Source organism: Bubalus bubalis, chromosome 18 (genome assembly GCF_019923935.1).
Source record: "Bubalus bubalis isolate 160015118507 breed Murrah chromosome 18, NDDB_SH_1, whole genome shotgun sequence".
NCBI classification, from domain to species: Eukaryota; Metazoa; Chordata; class Mammalia; order Artiodactyla; family Bovidae; genus Bubalus; species Bubalus bubalis.
The window spans coordinates 25874549-25898897 of NC_059174.1; the positions used below are offsets into that span (position 1 = coordinate 25874549).

General features: G+C 50.7%; 1 protein-coding gene, 1 long non-coding RNA gene and 1 other non-coding gene across 5 annotated transcripts in view; 1 reads left to right on the plus strand and 2 right to left on the minus strand.

The window, feature by feature from the left end:
* Nucleotides 1–4702: 4702 nt before the first annotated feature.
* The window catches only part of NDRG4 (NDRG family member 4), a 42891-nt gene continuing 23244 nt past the window's right edge, over nucleotides 4703–24349 (plus strand). For 2 of the 3 annotated variants that reach the window (XM_006052475.4, XM_006052477.4), the window contains exons 1-2: nucleotides 5519–5649; nucleotides 24091–24185. In XM_006052475.4, the coding sequence (XP_006052537.1) occupies nucleotides 5613–5649; nucleotides 24091–24185 (132 nt within the window). In that variant the 5' untranslated portion in view covers nucleotides 5519–5612. Of the gene's footprint in view, nucleotides 4957–5518; nucleotides 5650–24090; nucleotides 24186–24349 lie in introns of those variants that run through there. The other variant, XM_025268766.3, reaches the window with a different exon arrangement.
* Nucleotides 5481–6687, minus strand: LOC123330392. Its single transcript, XR_006546264.1, has 3 exons — nucleotides 6557–6687; nucleotides 5803–5974; nucleotides 5481–5621 (listed from the first exon to the last, which is right to left on the minus strand). It is a non-coding gene; the product is annotated as an uncharacterized LOC123330392 (long non-coding RNA).
* TRNAG-CCC lies at nucleotides 10899–10971 on the minus strand. The gene has a single exon. It is a non-coding gene; the product is annotated as a tRNA-Gly (tRNA).

The window sequence follows — 24349 nt, forward strand, 5'->3', positions numbered from 1 at the left end:
GACTGAGTGACTTTCACTTCACTTCACACAATAAAGACAGTGTAGCTCTTATAATTGCATTGCAGAAGAGTAATTTTATCAGGGTCAATGTTCATGATATACTGGCAAGTGAAAAAAGATAGAGTGGCAAAAATATATGCAGTATGATTCCTTGGAGAAAAAACACAAAGTGCTGAAGGACGCATCCCTCCCCACCCCTCCCCAGTTGTTAACATGTGAACGCTGGTTATCTTTAGGCAATGGAATTATGAGTGGTTTTAATTTTTTCCTCTGCACTGAGTGTTCTGCATTGAGCATAGATGACTTTTGGAATTTTAAAGATGTATTATCAAATCACCCCTTTGCTGGACTCGGCATATACTGGGGCTGCATATGTCTGGTAAAGCTTCCAGGGGAGATGGAGAGCACTCTCAAAGGGAACTGGTGGGTGCTCTGCTGTCCTCTGGGATGGGGGAGGACAGAGTAGGGTGTCTGGAGTTTCCTGGAGAGCAAAGGGTGGACCCTGCGGGGGAAGGTGGGGGTCTTTCCATGTTATGGGAAAAAGGAGGTGGGGACATAGCCAGTGAGTAGTCCAGGGTGGCCCAGGAGCAGGGAGCAGATAATCTGGTGGCTGGTGAAATTCCAGAGTGCCTGAGAGCAGGCACTCGCCGCTGCCCACTTGCTCATTTCAGCTTCCTTATCATCTGCTCATGCACACCCAGCCTTTTCCACGTCAATCCAGGAGCCCTGATAGAGGGCAAGGCTGCAGCACGCTCAGCTCTGTGCCTCCCTGAGCTTATCACGGGGCCTGGCTGACCCAGTGTTGGATGGATGAATGGATTCAGGGATCATCTCTCCCAATCACCCCCTCTTCTATCTCCATCCTCTGACCTTCTGCCTCTCTGCAGGCTCAGATGCCTCTTCCTCCATGAAGCCCTTGCTGACCCCTCCAGGCCCCCACTGTACTGCACAGGAACCTCAACTGCACATGTCAGCAGAGTCGGCTCAGAACCCAGATTATGGAACTCTGAGCTGGCTTCCTCCATTGGTGCACAAACCTGAAAGGCAAGGTCAGTGCCTGGTCTGCTCTGGTTTCTCCAGTGCACTCAGCACAGATCTTGGCACCAAAGAGGCACTCAGCCAAGCCTGTAAAAGAAGAGAAAGGATCCTCTCTTTTCTCCCTGAGGCCATCTGACTCATGATGACTGAGTAGGGAGGGTTAGTTGTGTGTGTTGGGGGGGACCATTTCTGCTCACCCTCCCCTTGCTAAGAGAGGAAGCTTCCATGGCCCCAGGCTCCTCTGCACCCCTGACCCCACCTGCTGGTTCTTTTCACTTGCTCCCAGTCATGGTCACGAGGGGACTGGAGAGGGATGGTGACTCAGCCCAATTCATCACCACAATGGAAAAACACAGTCACCTGTCCTCCTGGCAGCGGGACCAGAGCTGCCTCTGCATCTGGAAGGGCAGCGAGCCATACTGTCCTCAAGGTCCTTGTGTCTTTCACCTGCTGAAAAATCAAAGACTGAAGGATGTAGGAGCATCCTTGCCTGACACTGTAGATTGGCAGTGTGATATGACTTTCAACGACCTAGGATAATGTGTTCCCTCCATGCCAGGCTCAGCGCTGAGGGCCCGTGTGCGTCATCTCACAGCAGTTTCATAACGAGTCCATCATTATCTGAAGTGGGCACTGGTCACTCTTTTGGCCAACAGCATCAGACATGCCCTTCCTATGAGGCAGGGTCCACCTCCCATTAGAGGAACTGAAAATACCTTTTCCCAGCCTCCCTTGCAGCTTTGACAGAGTACGTGGTCCAGGCACCTCCAATCAGACATCCCATTCTTGTCTGTGAATTAGAATCTGGTAACATAAGAAAGCCAAGACCATATGAACAATTCATCCTGGTGACAAAGTGGCCACAGCACCTCTGGCTTCAGAGGCAGCCATGGTCCTGATGCTAGTATCCCACATCCTGCCCAGGGGCGGTGCTGCGGTAGCATCTGTGGGGGGATGGCACCGATGCTTCGGGATTGGGCCTGCATCCTGAGATCCCCAGGGCTGCCCTCCATCCTTCTAACATAGCTCTGTTTTGCTTACACCAGACAGAGTAGGTTTCTAGTTCCTGCAACCACCCAGACTGATATCTTTGCTTGAGTTTCCAGATCAGGAAATGAAGGCCCAGAGAGATCTTCAGATAGGCTGGATCTTGTCTGCAGCTGAGGTGCAGGCAGTCTCTTCCCTGGTCTACAAATGGGAAAAAGGGAAGTCCAGAGAGGGCAGCAACTTTCGCAGCCTTTTTCTCGTAATGAGGAGTGAGGCTTGAGGGACATGTCTTAGAGGCCCCCTGTCCCAGCCAACACCCTGGCCATCTGCCATGCCCTGCTTTCCTCTGTTAAAAACCCTGCCAGGGGCTTTCCTGGTGATCCACTGGCTAAGAATCTGCCTTGCAGTGCAGGGGACACTGGTTTCATCCCTGGTCTGGGATGATCCCACATGCTGCAGAGCAACTAAGCCCAGGTGCCGCAACTACTGAGCCCATGCTCCAGAGCCTGTGCTTTGCAACAAGAGAAGCCACCGCAGTAAGAAGCCTGCACACTACAACTAGAGAGTAGTCCCCACTCGCCAAAACTAGAGAAAACCCATGTGCAGCAACAGAGACCCAGCACAGCCAATAAGTAAAAAAAAAAAAAAAAAAAATCTAAAACTCTGCCACCCAACCTGCCTCCAGACACCATGCCTCCATCACAAGGATGAAGAAGAGCCCTGGAGAAAAAGGAATGGAGACCTTGTCCATCTACTGACTCAGCTGGAACTCCTCTGCCTAGAGTGACTGACTCCTCCAGAAGGGCTCAGAGCCCCCCTCCCTGCCTATACCTGAAGCAACTTTCCTTGATGCAATAGGCTCCGGTGAGGGCAGTGTTCATACAATCACATTGCTTCATCATCTGTTGAGTCGCTACATTTTCTTAGGACTTCATATCCTCAACCTGACCCCTTGAATGCCCGCTTGGGGTTCATGGATTCTGAGCCAGGTGGGTTGTCCACATTACTTCAAGTCCCTGGCAGACAGCATTCTGCACAGAGACAGTTGAGTCACGGTGTCAAATCTGTTATCAGGCAGTCTTTTACATCCTCCCGGGGCCTGTTTCCCTCGGGAATTTGCCAGGGAATTTAGAACAGGCTAGCCTCATGAATTATGTTACTAGAACATCAGCAATCAGTTTTGTTCAGTGACTAGCTCTGAAATTATTGGAAAGGGTAGAATTCAGAAAAGCCTGAAAGAATCTCTAATACAATAATTACAGTTTTATCATCAGTAATCATAGGGACTATTTACTGAGCATTTCAACTGTGAGTCTGGCACTATACTAAAGCATTCTATGCCATCAGTGAATTCTTAGGCACCCTCTGAGGTCAGCATCATCCCAGTTTCATAGAGTACGACATGAAGCCTAGGAGAGGATAAGTCACACAACCAGGAAACTGTAGAACCAGCCTGTGCTCTTAAGGCCCAGCTCCAGACTTGGATCTATAGAATCGGCTTCCTGGGTGTTTTGGATGTAGAGGTTTACTCTGTCACCACCTCCTGTCAGCATCCCCTCTGCAAAGGAGGAAATTGAGAGGCAAGGATTTCCCCAAGGTGAGCCCCAGAGTTGTAAGGAGAACCCAAGCTTGCAGTCTATATACTGCACCCCAAACAGGAATATGCACCCTATCTACGGCCACCCAGTCTTACCAGCTTCCTAAACATTGGTGAGTGGGTTAACTCAAGATCATAGTAGCTTCCTCCGAAGGCTGGAGTTGAGGGAAAGCTAGGACTACAAACTAGTCCAGATAAAGATCCAGCGAAGGGGGAGAGACCTTGAAGAATCCCATTGACCTCTCAGCCTGAAACATCCCAGACTGCCCAGATGACCTGGTCCCACACAGTCACTGTGCCCCAGAAAGGCTGGAATCAGGAGGGGCAGAGCCCTGCCCAAAGTCAGTGGCAGAACCGGGGTAGAACCCTGGTCTCCAGGAGCCCTCCACTTGAACTGCCTCCCCCAAGTAAAGTTTCTCAGGACATCCCATTCCCATTCTCCTTACAGTAGGACTCCATCTGGGGACGCTGGTGCTCCCTGTCTTGGGGTAACAGGTGAGAGCAAGGTCCCCGGGCCTGACCAGAGGGAGCGTGAGAACCAAAGGGTTCCCCAGGTTCCTACTGGCTCAGATGATGGAGGGTGAATGGCGGAGAGTAGGGACTTGGATACATTCTGTTAGGGGGGTGGGGAGGAAGCTCTGGGGGTAGGGAGGGGGAACCTGAGGGCCCCAAACACCTGTGCCTGGAGTTACTCCCGCATGAGTTTCCCCAAGGAAACCCTCAGGCTCTGCAAACAGGCGAAGACGACCCAAAGCCCCGCTGAGCACCTGGCTCTTCCAGACCCCCCAGGACTGTCCCCCAGCGGTTCCCAGCCAGCGACTGGGCGGGGGAGCGGGGTGCTGTCTCCTCCGGCTCCTGGGGAATCTAAACAAAGGCTGGGGCAGAGACCGCTCCCTCCCTCGGGAGCTCGACGCGGCGCGGCGACCAGGGGACGGGCGGGGCCTCCCACCTCGCCCGGCCCACTCGGAGCAGCAGGGACCCTTCCTCCGGGCTCCTGCAGGAGGTGAGGAGCAGGCCGATCAAGCCGGGCTCTCCGCTGGGTTCGGGTGTCCCGGCGTCTAGCTCGCCGCGGGAGGCGGAAGCCGCGCGCCCAGGAACCGCCTCCCGGGTCCAGCCCCCAGGCCAGGCGCAGCACCGGGACAAGCGCCCACCCTCCCCGCGCCCTCGTGGGCACGCCCCCCGCGGCGCACCGCCCCCGGCCCGGCCCCCGCCCCCAGCAGCGGTGGCTCTGCGGAGGGGCCCCGGGTTGCCCGCACCTGCACCCGCGCGTTGGCGGCGGCGGCGCGGAGGCCTGGCTCCCCGCCTGCGCGTCTGTCTTGCTCGCGTCTCTCTAGGTGAGTCGGCAGCGCCCCGAGGCCCATCTCCCGCCACCCCCCGGCCACTGCAACCACGGCTGGCCCCCCTGCCTCGGTGCAGCCCCCGCGCGCGACCCCGACCCGCGAGCCGGCCGCCTTGTCGCCGGGCCACACTTCGCCTAGGAGGGCGGCATCTCCTCCCCACCCCACTCCACCCCGCCAGGGCTCTTCCTCTTCGCCTTCCCGGCCCGACACGGGGACCCCCCCCCTCCGCCAAGGCCAGGGCCCCGCCGCACCGCGCCCCCCCGCGCCTCCCCGATCGCAACATCGGGGGCGGCAGGGCCTTTTTGTAAGCGCGGCGGGCAGAGGGGCCCCCTCCCGCCGCCTCGCGGAGTGTCACCCGCGCCCACCCCGCGCTCTCTCTCCGCCTCCCGGAGTTCACCCGGACCAGGTGGCGGCGGGCGCCTTTTAGGGGTGCGCGGTCGTGCAATTGGTGGATTTTTTTAAACCTATTTGGAGGGGGGGAGCGCGGCGTGGGGGGCGGCGAGAGCGCTCCCGGCTCCCGGCGGCTCCTCCTGCTCCGCTCCTCGCTCTCCTGCCGCTTCCCTCCTCGCCTCCCGCGCTCCTGTCCCTGGCTCCGCCGAGCGTACTCCCCCGACGCCGCAGCCGCGAGCCGGGCAGCGCCGGACGCCGAGATGAAGGTGCTGGGACACAAGATCGAGCTGCTGACAGGTACCGCCGGCCCTTACCGGCCGCCGCCCCTCGGCGCGGCCTCGCCGCCCGCTACTTTCCGAGTTGGAGCAGGAGCCGGGCGCGGCGGCCAGGGCTTTGGGGTGTCTCGGGTTGGCGCAGGAGGAGGGGGTGCGGACACCAGCTAATTCCTACCTTGTGCGCTGCGGGTTCCTGTGCGGAGCCGGGCCCCGGGAGAGGACCTGGGGCGGTGCCCTGCCCGGCTTTGCTCTCTGAGTCTCTGCGGCCCGGCGTCGGGGTGGGCAGAACGCTTGCTGCCGGTATGTGGTCGGGGGAGCGGCCCGCTGGAGTCAAGCTCTAGTCAGGTCTTCAGAAGAAGAAAGGGAGCTTGGAGCCCCTGACCTTCTATCAGTGTCCCTCCATTCCCCCCAAGAAAGGAGCTCCCTGGACTCCAATAGATTTGGGGGCTGGCGAGGGAGGGGGCTCGGATTTCCGGCTCCCTGTGACAATCTGAGCAGCCCTCCCAGCGAGGAGAAGTTACTCGCTGGGAGTAGAGGCCAGTGATCAGGAGAGTGGAGAGCCAGATTGGACCCTGATGACCAGGAAACTTCAGCCTTGGGCCCCTCTGAAGAAGTGGCCAGCCACTCTGCTGGAAACCACATCCCGGGTGCAGTGGCTGGAATCAAAAGAGGACACTGGGTCTGCTCTGGAGAGGAGGAAGGAGACGGGGCAAGGGGTCTGAAGGGTGCAGACAGTCTCCCAGACAGGAAGGGCTAACCCTATTGGTGGCTCCTGTGGTCTCCGCAGGGGAGAGGTGCAGAGACCTAGACAGGAGGATGGGGGCTGGGAACAGCAGGGAGGTCCAGATGCCCCCAGGTGCTGGGCTCTGGGGTGCTCAGTCAGTGTGTACTGCAAAGACACATGGGTTCCAGAAAATATCCTCTGGTACCTGGGAGGTTCAGTCCGTCGCCTGGAGGGCCTTGCCACCGGGTGCATGGGAACAGAGCGCAGAACAGAGGACAGGACAGGGAAGGGGGCTTGGTGTGGGGACATACTCAGGAAGCAGGTTGGAGCCTGAGGTGGGAGATGAGGGGAGAGGAGAGATTTGAGCATGTGGCAGCATTTGAACTGCACCCTAAAAGACAGATTTTCTATTAATGGAGAGGGAGGTAGTGCTACAGGCTGAAGAATGGAGGGACCAACACATGCAGAGGGCTTGGGATATGAGAGAGGCTTGAACCAAGCAGAGGCTGGAGGGCTGGAGTGTGGGGGATGGAGTGTGGGGGAGGGGTAGGTAAAGTTTGGAGTTGTAGGTATGGGTTCAAGTAACAGTGAGCCCTCCTTGGCTCAGGCCAGGCTCGTAGAGAAGAGGAGTCGGGCACTGTTCCTGGAGCACTGGGAACACTAACCAAATGCTCAGAAGAGCAAGATCTGAGCCCAGTTAGCCAACGGCTCCCCCGGCCAGTTCCCTGCCAATTTTCTTTGTAGAACTCACCTGAGGCAGGCCAGTCCTCCTGACTTCAAAGGGAATTGCACAGGTGGCTGGACTTGTTAATCCCCCGGAGGGAAAGTTTTCACCACCCCGTGGGTGGGTTTTTAGAACTCCCCATGCAGGACAGAGCTGGATCCTTCTCCTCTAGCCCCAGAAGGGCCTGGAGGAGGAATATTGGTGGGATACATGTGTGGGGGCTCTGGCGGGGCTCCAGGCTTTGGGGTCCCAATACAGTGTACCCTCATCCTCTGGCTATATGGGTCAGGGCCCCTCCTCCCTCATTAGACAGACTTGCCCAGTTCTCGCAGACTCTGTGCCCCTGGCCAGGCTGGAACAGGGCTCCCTTGGTCAGTCTTCAGTCCTGGGTCCCACTGCCATTTTCTCTCACCAGGCCCTGGGAGAAAGGGCATGCCCCCGCTCCAGTGGTTTTTCCAGCTTTCCCTCTTTCTCCAACTCCCTCCCATCCTCTTCCTGGTCCCACCAATCTGGGTTCATATCCCAGTCCCTCTGCAGGCCAGCTGCATGACCTCAGATAGGTGGCTTAACCTCTCTGACTCCAGTTTTCTCATCTTAGAGGTGAAACTGTTGACCCCTGCCTCTGTAAGCTGGGGTGAAGCTTGCTGAAATGGCACAGGAGACACTCCTGGCTGGGGCCTGGCCCCTGGTGGGCACCTTGTGGGCTTCATCTCCCCTCGGGTTCCTTGGTCTTAGCTGTCCCTGTGATGGAGAACCCACCTGCCCTGGCTGATTGGCCACTAGGAAGTCTGGATCTGCTTTCACCCACTTTATCCCTGTTACATGCATCTGTGAAAATTTGACTCATCTGCTCCATTGGCCGATGAGCAGGTCGCAGGTGGTGGCTGGTTTCTTGTAGTGGCATACAGCAAGCGCTCAATAATTGTTGACTGAGCCAGGTTCAGCAGCATCTCCAGGATAATTTCATAGAGGTCTCCAACTCCCTGCCCACACATCAGCATTAGGAAATTATTTCACTGAACCTCTGTTCAACTCATGTTTATTGAGCTGTTTATAGTTTTCACATTCTCCCATTTTATTATTATGATCATTTTACCAGTGAGGCCAGTCTCTGCCTCACATCATACGGCTGAGAAGAGGTGGTGCTTTGTTTCAAACCTGAGCCCTGAGCCCTGAGCCATCCTATGCGTTTCTAACTGCCTGGCTCCTCCGGGCCAGTCTCACAGCTGCTCTACCCTTCACTTTCCTCATCTGTGAAATGGGCTCATCATGGTACCGCCCACACAGTGGTGAGACTGTGTGTAAAACGTCGAGAGCAGCATCTGGCAGGTGGGCAGCAAGTGGGAGAGGTGGGGCTGTTGTCCCTAAGCTGTGTCCTGGGGTCTCCTCCCCTTCCCTCTGTGCTCCAGTCACCAGATCCCTTCTTCAGGGAATTTCCAGCTCCTTTCTTCCTCTGGGCTCTCCACACCATTCAGGCCTCCTGAGATGTGCATCTGGGGGACTCTGCTTCAGCCTTAGGTTCTCCGTCACGTGGGAAGGGGAGACATGATTTTCTAGGGTTGGGTCCTGCTGGTCTGATGTCCACAGCTCTGACACAAGGTAGGGAAAGCTAGTCCCCCTTACTTATGGGGCTGGAAGGATGCCCATGAATTGTTATGGGCAGCCCGAGCCTGTCTTTTTGTTTCAGCAAGAAGAGAGGGTTGTCCTTCACCCGCGAGCAATGCTTAGGCGGCCAGCACCTAGTTTCCAGACGCCCTTCCAGGGTGCTCCCGCGCGGAGAGAGCAGGGATTCAAGGATCAGAGGGTGTGAACTTCAGAGTCTCCTCTCTGCTCTCAGCTCCTGAGCATATTCTTAATTTCTCCAAGCCTCCATCTCTTTATCAATAAAATGGGAACAAAGGCCCTCCCTCGTTAGCATGGTAAGAAGGACCCAGGACTCTGTCCTGCCCACGCACAAGCTCTCTGTGGCTTCAGAGGACAGACTCTTGGTGCCTTTTTTTATTCTTGAGTGAGATGGGAAAAGTGGGACATTTGTCTGTTTGCTAGCAGGAAGGTGATGGTTTTTGTGCATTTGTTCTCCAGCAGTCTGTCTCTAGGAGGGTTCAGAGTCAGAGCTCTAAAATGGCAGATTTAAGGCGCTGAAAAATGGTCCCTTGGGAGCGTCAGTATTAGACGCTGGAAACTTTCAAAATATGATTGATGTGTGATTAGAAAGCCAAACTTTGGCCAGTTTAGTCTGGAATTTTGGTACCATTTTAACGTGTGGAATGTGTATTTAAATAGTGTTAGATTGTGGGCAGGTATATCTCTGACCCATATATTTATATGTGGGGGAAACTGAGGCATAGATTTACTCCCCACCCCAAGACCCTGAATCCTCATTGCTAGCCCATCCATTTTAGTAAACGTCACTGCTTCACTCAGGTGCTGGAGTCAGGTGTGAAGGGATACGTGGACCAGCGGGGAGGGGAGCAGGTCCTTACACGGGGTATGGGGAGATGGGCAAGCTGTTCCACTGGTGCAGCTTTATGAAGGGCACGATGGCAATGATGTATCAAAAGCTCAAAAATATGTATGGTCTGTGACTCAGCAGTTGAATTTTTAGGCACAAATAAAGATGTGTTCAGAGGTGTTTGTTCAAGGATGTTATCCCGTAGTTGCTTATAGAAAGGAAAGAAAAACAACTGGAGACAACCGCCTAACAGTAGGGGAGGCTAAACAAACTGGAGCACACTCACACCAGGGAACCTCAGGCAGCTGCGAATTAGGCTACCGAAAGTCACTTACCCACCTGAACAGATGTCTCCTGATATACATATAATAACGTGATGACAGCTTACACTTCTATGGCATTTGTCGTGTGCCAGGCACAGTCCAAAGCACTTTCTATATGTTAACTCATCATCATAACCACCCTATGAAATATGTGCTGTTATTTCCTCCTTTTAGACAGATGAGGAAACCAAAGCCCAGAGAAGTTAAATAACTTGCTTAAGGTCACACAGATGGCAAGTAACTGGCTGAAATTTCAACCAGGAGATCTGGCTCCAGAGTCCAAAAGATGTTTCATAAGAGTGTTTTTTGTTTTTAAATGTACAGATTAGCACTGGAAGTGAAAAGAGATAAGCAAAAATGTTAACAGTGGTTTCCTCTGGTAACTAGGATCATATGTGATTTTTTCTTTTTGCTCTTCTGACTTTTCTCAGTGAATGTGTATTGCATGACATTCAAGTTCTATTTTAAAAAACGAAAAATTAACAAATGCATAGGGGAACGTGCGAAGCTCTGGGGGTCTGATGAAACCAGAATTCCTGGGGGGATTCTAAAGGCGGTCTGAAGTCTGCTTTTGTGGAGAGGGTATGTTCTTGGAAAACTCTAGGGAGGAAGGGTCATTCATGGTAGATATTGAACTTGCCTTTCCATAAGTATAGGGAGGAGGAAGTCATTGTAGGCAAAGTGGATAACACACAGCTGGGGTGTGTGTGTGTGTACACACATGCTAGGCTGAATTTTGGTCCCCAGATATATTATGATCCTAATTCCTACAAGGGCTTTCCCGATGGCTCAGCAGGTTAAGATGTAGGAGACACAGGTTCGATCCCTGGGTCAGGAAGATCCCTCTGGAGGAGGAAATAGGAATCCATTCTGGCATTCTTGCCTGGGAAATCCCGTGGACCAAGGAGCCTGGTGGGCTACAGTCCATGGGGTTGAAGAGTCAGACACAACTGAGCAACTGAGCACACGCACACACCGCTCTTGTTTGCAGTATGTGGGATCTTTAGTTCTGGCATGTGAACTCTTAGTTGCAGCACGTGGAACCTAGTTCCCTGACCAGGGATCGAACCTGGGCCCCCTGCATTGGGAGTACAGTGCCTTAGCCAGTGGACCACCAGGGAAGTCCCAATCCTCAGGTGCTTTAAACACCAAACCACAGATGTACACTCCAACCAAAATGACCATACGTCTTTAGCCCCATAACTGATACCTTTGAGGACTGAGATGTTTTTTCAGTTCATGTTGGGGCAGGGGTGGAGAAAGCAGTGTAGGTCCTGTGTGCCTGGTGATGCTCCAGTCCTGGGCAAGTGAGAATCCTGGCCTGTCCCACCTGAGCACACACCTGCTCCTCACCCATCAGGAGAGAGCTCCGGGTTCAGACCCCATCTCTGTGGTGATAGGTCCAGTCCACACCTCTCCCCTGAAGTGCAGACCCTAGAACCCCATTGGCAGCACCCCCTGGCTTGGGTCTAAGCCAACTGCCTGACCTTTCTCCCCAACCCCAACCTCTTTTTCCCAAGGCCTTCTGGACCCATAAACAACAGCTCTTTCCCTCCAGTGGCTCAGGACAAACCCAGATCACTCTGGACTCTTCTCTGTCTCTCATGCCCCATATCTGATCCACCCGCAGCTCCCGCCAGCTCTACCCTCAGAACATACCCAGCCACCGCCTCCACCCAGGCCTTCAGCATCTCTTTCCTGGATTACTGCAGCGACTGGTCTCCCTGCTCCCACCCTTATGCCCTAGGTCTGCTCCACACATAGCAGGAGAAGGGAGACTTTAACATGGAAATCCTATCACGTCACCCTGCTGCTCAAAACCCTCCAAGGCAGAGACTTCCCTGGTGGTCCAGTGGGTAAGATTGCACTCCCAATGCAGGGGGTCGGGGTTCGATCCCTGGTCAGGGAACTAGATCCCATGTGCTGCAACTAAAAGCTCCCACATGCTGCAACTGAAGATTTTGCATGCTGCAACTAAAAAAAAAAAAAAGATCCCACATACTGCAACAAAGACCCCATGTGCCACAAGTAAGACCCAGTGCAGCCAAATAAATAATTTTTTAAAAACCAAAACCTCTAAGGCACCTCAGGAAAAGCCAGAGTTTTTCTAACAAACCTTCTAGATGAAACATGATCTGATGCCTCCTCCACTGTTCACTCTTGGTCCTTAACCCTCCCTCCCCGCTCCCCTCGACTCACTCTGCTCCAGCCATGCTGGCTGCCTTCCTCGCATCCACCGGAAACCACCAGGCAAACACCTGCCTTATGGCCTTAGCACTTGCTGTTCCCTCTGCCCTGAGCACTCTCCTAGGCATCCACACAGCCCCCTCCCTCACCTCCTCCATGCCTTTGCTCTCATCACCTTCTCGTGGAGGCCCACTCTTACACTCTGTTTCAGATCACAGCCCCACGCTCCTCCCCCTACTGTGATGTTGCTTCCTGGTGTGCCCGGCATGTCTGGCACACCGTGTATTTACTTGGATTTGTTGATTGGAATTCTCCTGAAAGTTCCACAGATGTAGGGCTTCTTGTCTGTAATCATCGGTCTTTTATCTCCGGTGCCTGAAACAGTACCCGGCACATAGTAGGTCAGTATTTGGCGATTGAATGAATGAGTGAATAAATGAAGGATGTAGACCTGAGCCACTCGGCCGCCCTCAGAGTGTGGTCGTTCCGGTGCCACGCGGGCTGAGAATGGGGCGGGGGTGACATTTCCCCAACCAGGTACTGCTATGAGAAGAAATGGCCTGGGTTGAGTGGCACTGACACGCGGCCCCCTTCTGCAGACATTGTATGTGATGCGGGGAGACACTGCGAGCGGCTTGGGGTGGGTGATTTCCTGCCAGGTGTGTGTTGTTCCTCAAAACAGGAATACAAGAGGCAATTCAGAGGGGATGGGGGCTTTCTGGGAGAGAAATACCCAGTCAGAAAGCTGCTCCTTCAGGCTCTCTCTTTCCTGCAGACCACACTACAGACCTGCGAGCTGGGGGAGACTTGTTGCCTTGTGTTATCCCCCTTTAAATCTTGCACAAACATCCAGTATCTTTGTTTCCAGACATTTGCCAAATTAGGCAAAGATACAGGAGTGAATCGAGGCACCTGTGTTCAAGAAACTTGAGAATTTGCGGCCCCAAGTGCCAGACTGAAAGCGTTTTAACTTTTGAATGTGGGTCATGGTTACCAGTGTTGATGCAGCTTCTGTGAGCCTGTGAGGGGTGGTCTGGAAGGGGCTGGCTCACTCTCTGAAGTGAGAATGCTGCCCGCTGCAAAGAAGGGTCTGCAGCCCTGGAATTTCCCTGTGTCCCCTCGGGCAGGCCCAGCCTGCTCCTTTTCTTTGGGTTCCTTTAGCATGTTAGGCTGGGACTCCAAGAAAAATGTCCCAAGTTTAAATTAGCTTCGATGGTATGTGACAGAAAGCCAAGGATAATAATAATAGATTAAACGGCAGAACAGAAACACACTCACAGACATAGAAAACAAATTTATGGCGACCAAAGGTGAAAGTGGGATGAGGGATAAATTAGGAATTTGGGATTAACAGATACACACTACTCTAAAATAGATAAACAAGGACCTGTTGTATAGCACAGGGAACCATATTCAATATCTTGTAATAACCTGTAACAGAAGAGAATCTGAAATATATATGTAATATATAAAATATATATATATAACTGAATAATTGCTCAATGCCTGAAACTAACACAACATTGTAAATCAAATATACCTCAATTAAAATATGGATAAAAGAAGATAAAAGTATATTTCCCTCTTTTATAAGCAGAGTCTAGAGATAGGCCATCCAGAACCATGGCTTCATGATTCTCAGGAACTTAGACGCTATCTATAGTGGCACTCTACCACCTTTAGTATCCAGCCTCAGGGTCCAAAATGGCTGTTCAAGTTCCCACCATCACATCTGTATTCCAGTCAGCAAAAAGAAGGAAGGGTTGAAGAATGGCATGTCTTCTCCCTTTAAGACCACTATCCCAAAGTCACATGGTTCCACTTATATCTAACTGGCTGATTGTTGTCATAAATAGGCTTTATTCCCTTGTCTACCTACTCATCTAAAATTTGGGGCTCTAGTATTAAGAGTATCAAGGGGAGAACAGATGCTGGGGGACAATTAACAGTCTCTGCCACAGTGGACTTTTTCCTGGCTCCATACACAAGCTGCTTACATGGAATATATTATTGGGATTCCCATTCTGTCTGCCCTTGGTCTGAGGGTTGGAGGTTTGTTTAATGTCTGGACCCGTGTTGTGTACAGAAACAGAGTTCACACAAGGGTGCTGTGCCTCAATGGAAGAAAATTTTATAAAAGAGCTATGTTACGGCAACTCTCAGATGCACCTTTTTTTCATAACATCTCTGACATATATCCTCTCTTGGTGAGGTGGGCACCAGGACCACTGTTTTGCCATCCCGGTACACCAGAAGGTGTAATCTGGTGAGAAATCCTGGAGGTGGTAGTGGAGCCCTCTTGGGAAATGCTGCACCAGTGACATTCCTGATATCAGAGGAGCTGGGACTCCATGGAAAAGCACAGCCAGCCACAACCTCAAGACAGAGTGGGACTTCCCTGGTGGTCCAGTGGTTAAGAATCCACCTACCAATGCAGAGGATGCAGGTTCAATCCCTGGTCAGGGAAGATTCCACATGCCGTGGAGCAGCTGAGCCCGCCACAGCTACTGAAGCCAGCAGGCTCTAGAGCCTGTGTTCCACAAGAGAAACCACTGAAGTGAGACACCCTCGCTGCAGCGAGAGAGTGGCTCCCTGAGAGAAAGCCCTCTTGCAGCAACAAAGACCCAGGCAGCCAAAAAAAGGAGAGAGCAATTCAGAAACATCGGATCCTGAATGTGAAGAAGTTTTAGGAAGAACTGATGCAGTTTATTTCACTTCTATTTTTTTTTCACTTCTATTTCTTTTTAAGAATTTACAAGCATTGTACAGCAACTATACTTCAAATTTTTTTCTTTTTTAAAAAAATTTATTTATTTTAATTGGAGGCTCATTACTTTATAATATTGTAGTGGTTTTTGCCATACATTGACATGAATCAGCCATGGTTGTATATGTGTCCCCTATCTTGAATCCCCCTCCCACCTCGCTCCCCATCCCATCCCTCAGGGTCATCCCAGTGCACCGGCTTTGAGTGCCCTATTTCATGCATCAAACTTGGACTGGTGATCTATTTCACATATGGTAATATACAAGTTTCAATGCTGTTCTCTCAGATCATCCTACCCTCGTCTTCTCCCACGAGTCCAAAAGTCTGTTCTTTATATCTGTGTCTCTTTTGCAGTTTCATATAGGGTCATCATTACCATCTTTCTAAATTCCACATATATGTGTTAATATACTGTACTGGTGTTTTTCTTTCTGACTCACTCCGTATAATAGGCTCCAGTTTTGTCCACCTCATTAGCACTGATTCAAATGCATTCTTTTTAATAGCTGAGTAATATTCCATTGTTATACTTCAGTTTTTTTTAAAAGAACTTATAAGAGTGATAGATGTGGGTCTAAGTCTAAAAGAATAAAATATTTTTAAAAATTAATTACCAAAACTTCTGAATGATAGGAACTCATTATGTTAGTGACAGGTCTGCAGTTACTTTGTGTGTATAGTAGGAATGAGCAAATAAAAATATTGGGGATAATGATAGCCAGGTTTCTCACTGTGGAAGAAAAACAATTACAAATAATGAAAAGAGGGAAGTTAGAATAAACTGAGTGGTGTTGAATTGGAATTAGAGATGTCACTATAAATTCCAGATTTTTAATAGATATACAGATACATACATAGATAGAGAAAAGTGTGTGTGTGAGGCAGAAAAAATATAAGATGAGTTTGGAGTAAATTAGAAGCTACTAAAAAATAAAAAAGACAGCAAATGGTGAAAGGACCCAAGAGCCAACTTAACTCCCAATGGCCAAATCTGGCGCAATCAGAACAATAAAATAATAATGGAAATGGATTATAACCCATAGAATAAAATAAGTAATTGAATAAATCAGTGAATGGAGAAGAAAAGACAACTCTGTGTCTTCCAGGAGAAATCCAATTAATAAATGTAGAAGGGATGATGGAAATAGAAAACGATCATCAAGCAAATACCACTGGAATAACTGCAGGCAAGCCTCATCCATAGTTGTTAAAATTAGTGGGCGGAAAGTATGATGAGAAACAAGATGTCTGCATAGTCTCAAAGGATCTTCCCACAAGATACATGTTAGTTACAAAGGGAAAAATAGTAACTTTACACTGGAGATACCCGGCAGAACCTGAGTCAGGGGATCAAGCTTAAGGTTCCCCAGTAATGAGACAGACTGACATCTTGTACCCCATGAAATGGCACAGTGACAAGGGCACATCTCTTCTGCTGTCTTCTTGTGAAAAATACAAAACCTCAGTCTAATCATAAAAAAAAAAAAGAGACAAACCCAGACTGAGGGACAGTCTACAGATTTTAACTACTCAATGTTTCTCGGGTATCAGCATCATAAAAGACAGACTGAGGAACTGTCCCTGAATGGAGGGGACCACGCGGCAACTAGGAGCAGTGTGGCATCCTGGACGGGGAGACTGCTGGAAAACTGGTGAAATTCAGTGACCGTCTGCAGATTGCATCACCGGATTATATCAGTATTTTCTTTCCTGGTTTCTCTAATTGTTTAAGGTTCTGTAGCACGGTGACATTCTAGAGGAAGCCGAATGAGGAGTATGTAGGAAGTTTCTGTGCTTTTTTTTCTGTGATTTTTCTGTAAATCTGAAATTATTTCAAAATAAAAAGTTAAAATGTAGGGGGCAGTATTAATTTCATCAATAATGGGTTTTTTTTTCCTTCTCTTCTATTGATTCATAAAATGTTAGTGTCAGCTCTAATTGATGGTATCTTAGATTTGATAAGATCTGCTTTGTAGAATCAGAGAAAGCAATGGTACCCTGCTCCAGTACTCTTGCTTGGAAAATCCCATGGATGGAGGAGCCTGGTAGGCTGCAGTCCATGGGGTCGCTAAGAGTCAGACACGACTCAGCGACTTCACTTTCACCTTTCACTTTCATGCATTGGAGAAGGAAATGGCAACCCACTCCGGTGTTCTTGCCTAGAGAATCCCAGGGATGGCTGAGCCTGGCAGGCTGCCGTCTATGGGGTTGCACAGAGTCGGACACGACTGAAGCGACTTAGCAGCAGCAGCAGCAGCTCTGTAGAATAAAAGTCTCCTTTTAGACTCTTCCAAATACATATTCTTCCTCTGAAATGAGCATGTTATAGTTACCCTGATTCATTCGAGGACCTTTTTTCTTTTTTAATTTGCAAATAAAAGTACCTGTTCCATGCATGTATTTTTCACATAAATGGGCTTATTTATTTATACTTATTATTCTGTGCCATGCCCTTTTCTCTTACCTGCGTATTTTAGAATGCCTTCCTTATCTGTTTGAGTGGAGCTGCCTCATTTTTTAAATAGCTGTGTGGTGCTCAGGGGTATAGATGTGCCAGGGTTTGTTTAACCGTTCTCCTGACATTTATTTTCCTTGTGATGATTCTTTTCACTTTTTTTCCTATTCCAAAGAGCGCTGCAGAGTGCACCCCTGTGCATAGCCTCTTTGTGTTTCTCTTCAGGATAAATACCTAGAAACAGAATTGAGAGAGATTTGCATTTTTGCAAACTACCAACTTGCCCGCCAAATAAGTTGAACCCACTGCAGTCCAGCCAGTGGTGTATGAGAATATGTATTGTTTCCCCCCAACCTCATTGACACTGAATGTTACCAATCATTTAATACTTTAGAGTCTGAGCAAAGAATCATTCATTCATTCATTTCATGTCATTCAACAAACACACATCATGTCAGAAAATATTAACAATTTATTTTCATTATTATTGCTGTTGTCATTGTTGTGGGCATGTGATGGGGAAAGGCATTTCAGGCAGAGGGAAGAGCATGCACAGAAGCATGTGCTTCCTGCAGGAATAATGGCCAACTGAGTCAGCTGGGGTCTTTAGCTGAGTGTCCGCATCCAAATATGGCCGCCTTCAGCACAGTGGGAGTGTGTGTGTGTATGTGTGTGTGTGTTGGCAGGGTGGCAGTGGTTGTGAAGAGATAGGAATTCATGGGCCCAAACCAAGGAAGAAGCAGGAGACGTAGTCTAGGTCAAATTTGGCATAAAGCAGGGGACTGTAATGGGAGAGGAAATGGAGGCTGGGCCAGAACACAAGATCATGTTCCCTCCAGCCTCCTGTTAAGCCATCTACCCCAGGGAAACAGAATCTGTGTAGAGTAGGGTTTGTTTTTTTTTTATGGGGTGTGGGGGTGGGCAGTCGGCCACAATGCAGCCTGCGGGATCTAAGTTCCCTGACCAGGAATTGAACCTGGGGCCCTGGCAGTGAGAGCACTGAGTCCTGAGCCACTGGACCACGAGGGGATTCCCTAGAGTCGGGCTTAAGAGCACGGGCTCTGGGGTTCCTCCCTGGATGCGCCACAGGGGACTTGCACCAGTCACACCCTCCGTGCACCTTTCTTGCCTCACCTGTGAGATGGGGATGCTGAGGGAAGGTCTGTCTCCATCCCAGGCCCGCCACCGGCACTGTCCCAGCCCTCTGAGGTCCGCATCCAGATGGTGAGAGTGATATGAGGGGCCAGCTACTCGGACAGCTCTCAACCCTCTACACAGTGCAGTTGGAAGCAAAGTTCCTGATTTCTGGGTCCCTGAGTTCTGGGACTTCTTTTCAAACCACAGTGCTGGCGTGGTGTGGGTAGATGGAAGGGCATCAGGTGCCCAGGCTTGAACGTGAGTCTGATCCTGCCCTAAGTGACCTCCTTCTCAATCTGTGACACAGACCCTCCCCCAGGGCGGAGCTGCCCAGGTCAGATTGGCTCTGCTCCTTGTTCCATTTGCTCGAGGCTCTTCTTGTAATGGGACGTCATAACTAGGACTTTCAGGAGTGCATCAACCACAGGGCGCCTTGGACCAAGACCCTGACCATGACCTGCCAGAGACCCCCTCCCTCCAAGGATTGAAAAAAACAAGAAAGTCCTACCCCTTTTATAATTTGTTTTCTCCCTGTCCCACAAGATCTGGTTCACCTGCATACGCTAACTTCACCCTGTTGGTGTCTGGCCTTCCTTCTCCTTCAGCTCTTGTGTTTCTCAGGGGGGCAGCTCAAGGCATTTTGGGGTGGGGAGCGATGCTTCACTGTGCAGCGGTGTCCCCAGGCAGCCTTCCTTGCCTCTGACTCCTAATCACTGTAGGTGCCCCCGGTTGCTGCTGCTAAGTCGCTTCAGTTGTGTCCGCCTCCTGGCAACCCCATGGACTGCAGCCTACCAGGCTCCTCTGTCCGTGGGATTTGCCAGGCAAGAGTACTGGAGTAGGTTGCCATTGCCTTCTCCTCCCGGTTGCTGAGACAAGCTCAAATACCTGCATGTATTTCCAGATGCCCCCTACTAATGACTGAGCTGGGCTTCTACTCAACGATGGCTTTATTCCATAGGATGCGTAACTGCCACTGATCAGTTTAATTGAAGCATTTATTGAATAGTTTCGGGGCTTCCCAGATGGCTCAGTGGTAAAGAACTCACCTAGCTAATGCAGGAGATACGGCTTCAATCCCCGAGTCGGGGAGATTCCCTGGAGAAGGAAATGGCAAACCACTCCAGTATTCTTGCCTGGGAAATCCCATGGACAGAGGAGCCTGGCGGGCTCCAGTAGTCCACAGGGTGGCAAACAGTTGGACACGACTGAGTGACTACACACCAACTACACACCTCAGGAACAATCATAGGAATCATTTACATTTTTAACCCTGTTAAGTCTGAGCGTTCACATGGCCCAGGTCTCAGCACAGAATCACATTTAAAGAAGCACAAAATCAGCAACCAAAAGTAATAGAAAAGAAATGCAATTCCTTTTAAAGAATTCACCCACCTTCACTCTGCTCTGGGGCCCCTTTCCGTCACCCAGCCAAAGAGCCCTTGCTTTCTCTCCCTTACCCCTTTCCTGTCCCTTTATTGCAAACATCAGCAGAGCCTCCCTGCCAGCAGGTATGACTTTCCTTAAACCCGAGACAAGAGAAAAAGAAAGTCCTCCAAGTAGGCCGAAGAAAGTTAGGAGGACCCCAATCAACCCTGTGATTTTTGTCCCATCCAAATGGGTATAGAAATCTATTTTAAAAGCATGTTTCTCAGACTCACAGATTTAGAGAATAAACTTATAGTTCCTGGGGTGAGGGGAAGACTGTGGGGAAGGGATAGGGAGTTGGGATGGACCTGTACACACTGCTACATTTAAAATGGATAAGCAGCTAGGACCCACTGTACAGCACAGGGAACTCTGCGCAATGTTATGGGGAAGCCTGGATGGGAGGAGAGTTTGGGAGAGAATGGATACACATGTATGTATGGCTGGGTCCCTTTGCTGTTCACCTGAAATTATCACAACAGTTAATCGGCTATCCCCAATACAGAAAAAAAAAAAAGTTAAAAAAAATAAAGAACACCTGGTATATAGTAAAAATACTAAAAATAAATTACAAAAACACATTTCTGTCTGTTGTCTTTGTTGTACCTCAAAGCTTTCTGAGGTGGGCAAAGGGAGGCTACCACTCCCATTTTTCAGATAAGCAATCCTGTTAGTGGCCTGCTCAAAATAAAGCTAGGCAGTGAGTGAGACAGAAGAGATTCCAGACTGCGGGCCTAACCGCTGAGAAGCTGAGGGCTGGAATTCATCCCAGGCCCATTTGTTTCTAACACTCTGTGTTGCCTTTAGGGACTTGGGGATTAAGGGGAGGGGAAAGACAGAGTGAAAAGGCCCATCGCTATGGCTCCAAGACCCCTTCCCCCCGGGCACCTCCCACCCCACCTGCTCTGTGCCCCCTGACTCTGTACAGACCTGACTCAGGCTTCCTTGTGGGACTTGATAGGAACCTCACTCTCTTTTCTGAAAGCTTTTTTCCAGCTTTATTGAGATACCAAAGTTGACATATAACATTGTATAATAAGTTTAAGGTATACAATGTATTGATTTGATAGGAATCTCATTTTCTTGTAACATTATCTAGCTGCCTTCTTTTAATTTTTAAAAATTATTTATTTCTTGGCTATGCTGGGTCTTTGTTGCTGCTCTGGGCAGTGCAGCGAGCAGGGGGCTACTCTGCAGTGGCGGTGCCTGGGCTTCTCATTGCAATGGCTTCTCTTGCGGTGGAGCACGGGCTCTAGAGCGCTCAGGCTTCAGCAGCTGTGGCTCACAGGTTTAGTAGCTCTGTGGCACGTGGGATCTTCCTGGATCGGGGATTGAACCCACGCCTCCTGTATTGACAGGCAGATGCTTTACCACTGAGCCACCAGGGAAGCCCTGCCTTTTTTCTCCCGATCACAACTCTCTTAGGAAGGAACTTGTCTGCCACCACCACCTGGGAAGAATGCCTGCTGTGGCCTCTGTTCTGGAGCCCCACACCACCACCTGCTGGGCCCTGGGCTGTCCCTGTTTTCCTGGGGCTGAGACACCCCTGGTTCCCTGGAGTATGAGGTTTCTCTTTGCAGCCCCCTTCCCCACCACCCCCTCCCTCACAGGCCATCTGTCCCTGCATTGCCCACTCTCAGCCCTTTTAATAGCACCATCCTTGGGGAGGATGGGTCTCCAGGGTGGTTTCGTAACAGACCTGGGTGAGGGTGGGGACATCCCAGTCCTGCCAAGGCATTTAATTGAGTCGGGTATTCAGGGAGGCTGGAGGCTAAAGACTCCCTAATGGGGAAGAGACTTCCAGGGTGGGACCCTTCTTTCAGCTCCCCACCGGATGGAGGGATGAATGTGCACACATCAGAAAGGATGGAAGAGAAAGTGGGGGAGGGGAGAGAGGACGCCGTTCTAAAAATACAGCCCATGTGCATTGTGTTAGCCGGTTTCCCTGGAAACCACTGGGAACAGAGAGCTCCAGGGTGGCACAAGGTGCGGGGACCAGGGCGCCTGGGCGGGCAGGGGCCTTCCTGCCTGGTCTCTTCATGCTGGGGACCAGGCTCTGCCAGGGGTGGCGGCACAGAGCTGGATTAACCTTCCAGCAGGCCTGGGTAGCCAGCAGTTCCCAGCCCAGCCTCAGCGCATCTCAACCCCAGACTAGACTGAGGTGGGGACCACTACGCAATCACAAGGCACCATCTTGATAGCATTCTGAGGGCTGATGCTTCCTGCTTCTGACAGGATGGAAGGAAGCCCAGGGGAGGTCTGGAGCTGCAACTTGGTCTCAGGACTGCCCACAGGAAATGGGTTCCAGTCAAGGTCCTTGGGTCCAGGCAACCACTGTGCCCACTCCCCGTCACTAGGGCTTCTATAGGGAGAAGCCAAAGGAGCAGGGGTGGGCAAGGATGGGGGGCACCTTCTTGACCAACCAGCTAGTGGGATGGTCAGCCTTTCAGGGCAGAAAGGAAAGTCTGAGGGTTTCACCTTTAAGAAAGACTGATAACAGAATTGGGAAGGAAGGAGAGAGGGGAGGGAGGGAGGCTGGGAAGAAGAATAGGAAGCAGTCCTTCCAGGACAGCGTTATAGCACCAGCATGGGGCTGGATGAGGAATTTCCAGGCCAGGCCCCATCTGGGCTTGGACCTTCTCTGAGCTTTGGTTATCTCATCACATTTCCCATCAGGGTGAAATCTAACAGCCTTGGGAGCCTTGGAGTGCTTTGCCAGAATAAAGAATTGTTAATGATCTTCAGGGAGTCTTTCTGAATGTTTTTTTTTTTTTTTTTCTCCCTGATTTCAGACTGTGGGTGCTAGTTTTCTGTCCTTTATTCTGGGATAATACCTGTTAACTTTATAAAAAGCCTTCCAGGCTTTTTTGTGTGTGTGTGAAACTATTCATATTTCTCGTAATTTTGATAATATTGTATGTTTTACAACTTCTTTTTAAAAACCTATTACAACAAGCATTTTCTCACGTTATTAAATAATCTTACAAGTTATTGTCTTCCCTATTTGTGGACATTTGGCTTCTTTTAGTTTAGTTTTTTTCTTTTCCCCCTATTATAAATGGCACTGGGGTGAGCTTTCTTAGAGATAAATCATTAGATGCTAGTTTTCCTAAGGAAAGCATATGGTTTCCTTAGGAAATTTCTCCCAGGGAGAGGACTGCTGAGTCCAAGAGTAAGAACCTTTTAAATGATTTTAATTCAGTTCTGTAAAACTGCCCTTCAGAAAGACGTATCAATTTATACACTCACAAGCAGTATAAGAAAAGTGCCCATTTTGGTGCATCTTTGCCAGCACTGCAAAGTGTGCCAATTCCATTAGCGAAAAAAAAAATATATATATCTTTGATGTCTAGTGCGCTTTAATATTTCCCCCTGTATTTATTGGCTAATTGTAATTCTTTTATGAGTTTTCAGCTCATATTCCTGCCTTGTGTTTCTCTTGGTGAATTCTTATTTATGCCATCCTACAGTCCCAGTGAAGAATGGTGGTGCCAGGCTAGATGGATTGTGGGGTCTTGGCACCCTTTCTGTCTGCCTTCCCCCCAACAGTGGATCCTCCAGACACACACATGTGCACAGATGACCCTTCCTCCCCTGGGGTTCAGAGGCCCAGAGTCTCCCCAGAACCTGCAGCCTTTAGGCCTGGGCCCCTCCGCCTGGTGGCTGTGGTCGAGGGGTCACAGTCTCACCCCTCCCTGCTGGTGGTGTGTCGTGACTGGCACCCCTTCCTTCAGTGTCACACTGCCAGCCCCCTCCCCTCTCAGAGCCCCCCTCACCCAGGCTTGTCCTAAGCACTGAGCTCAGCTCAGTTCCGTGTCCTTCAGACCCCACTGTCCACTTCTGACCACCAGGGGCTTCCCCACATGTGCCCCCTGCTTCTTAATAAATGGAATTCACTTGAAATTGCTTCAAGGGTCATGGTATATAGTGTCGCTTTGTTTTTCTTTTCTTTTTTCTTCTTTTCCTTCCTCCCTTCTTTTCTTCCCTTTTCGCCCCTTCTTCCTTTTTTGCCCCTTCTTCCTTTCGTCGGGGGCTTGGGGGAACATGTTTTAAAAACAAATAATGTAATGACCTCCCCTGAGCCTCGCTGCCCGGGTGAAGCGCTGAGCTGGGCCTGCTCTTGGGGACCGCGATCCGGGGACGGAGCGGAGCCGTCGGGTGGTGCCTGGTGCCCCTGTCCCAGTGCGGGGTGGCGCTGTCGTCTCCGCCGGGCTGAGACGTCCCCGCCGCACTAGGCCCTAACCCCACTTCCTCGCCCTCTCTTCCCAGGGCTCCTGCTCCACGACGTGACCATGGCCGGCCTGCAGGAGCTGCGATTCCCCGAGGAGAAGCCACTGCTCCGGGGCCAGGACGCCGCGGAGCTGGTGAGTAGTCGCGCCTTCGCGGTCCTGGGGGCAGAGGGCGCCACCTCGTGGCTAAGAAGGAAACTGCGCGCCTTTTCTCTGGTCTGACGGATGGCAAGCCCCTGACCGTCCATCCTTCTACTCTGGCTGATGGCAAGGAGCTGACCCTCCGAACCGCGACACGA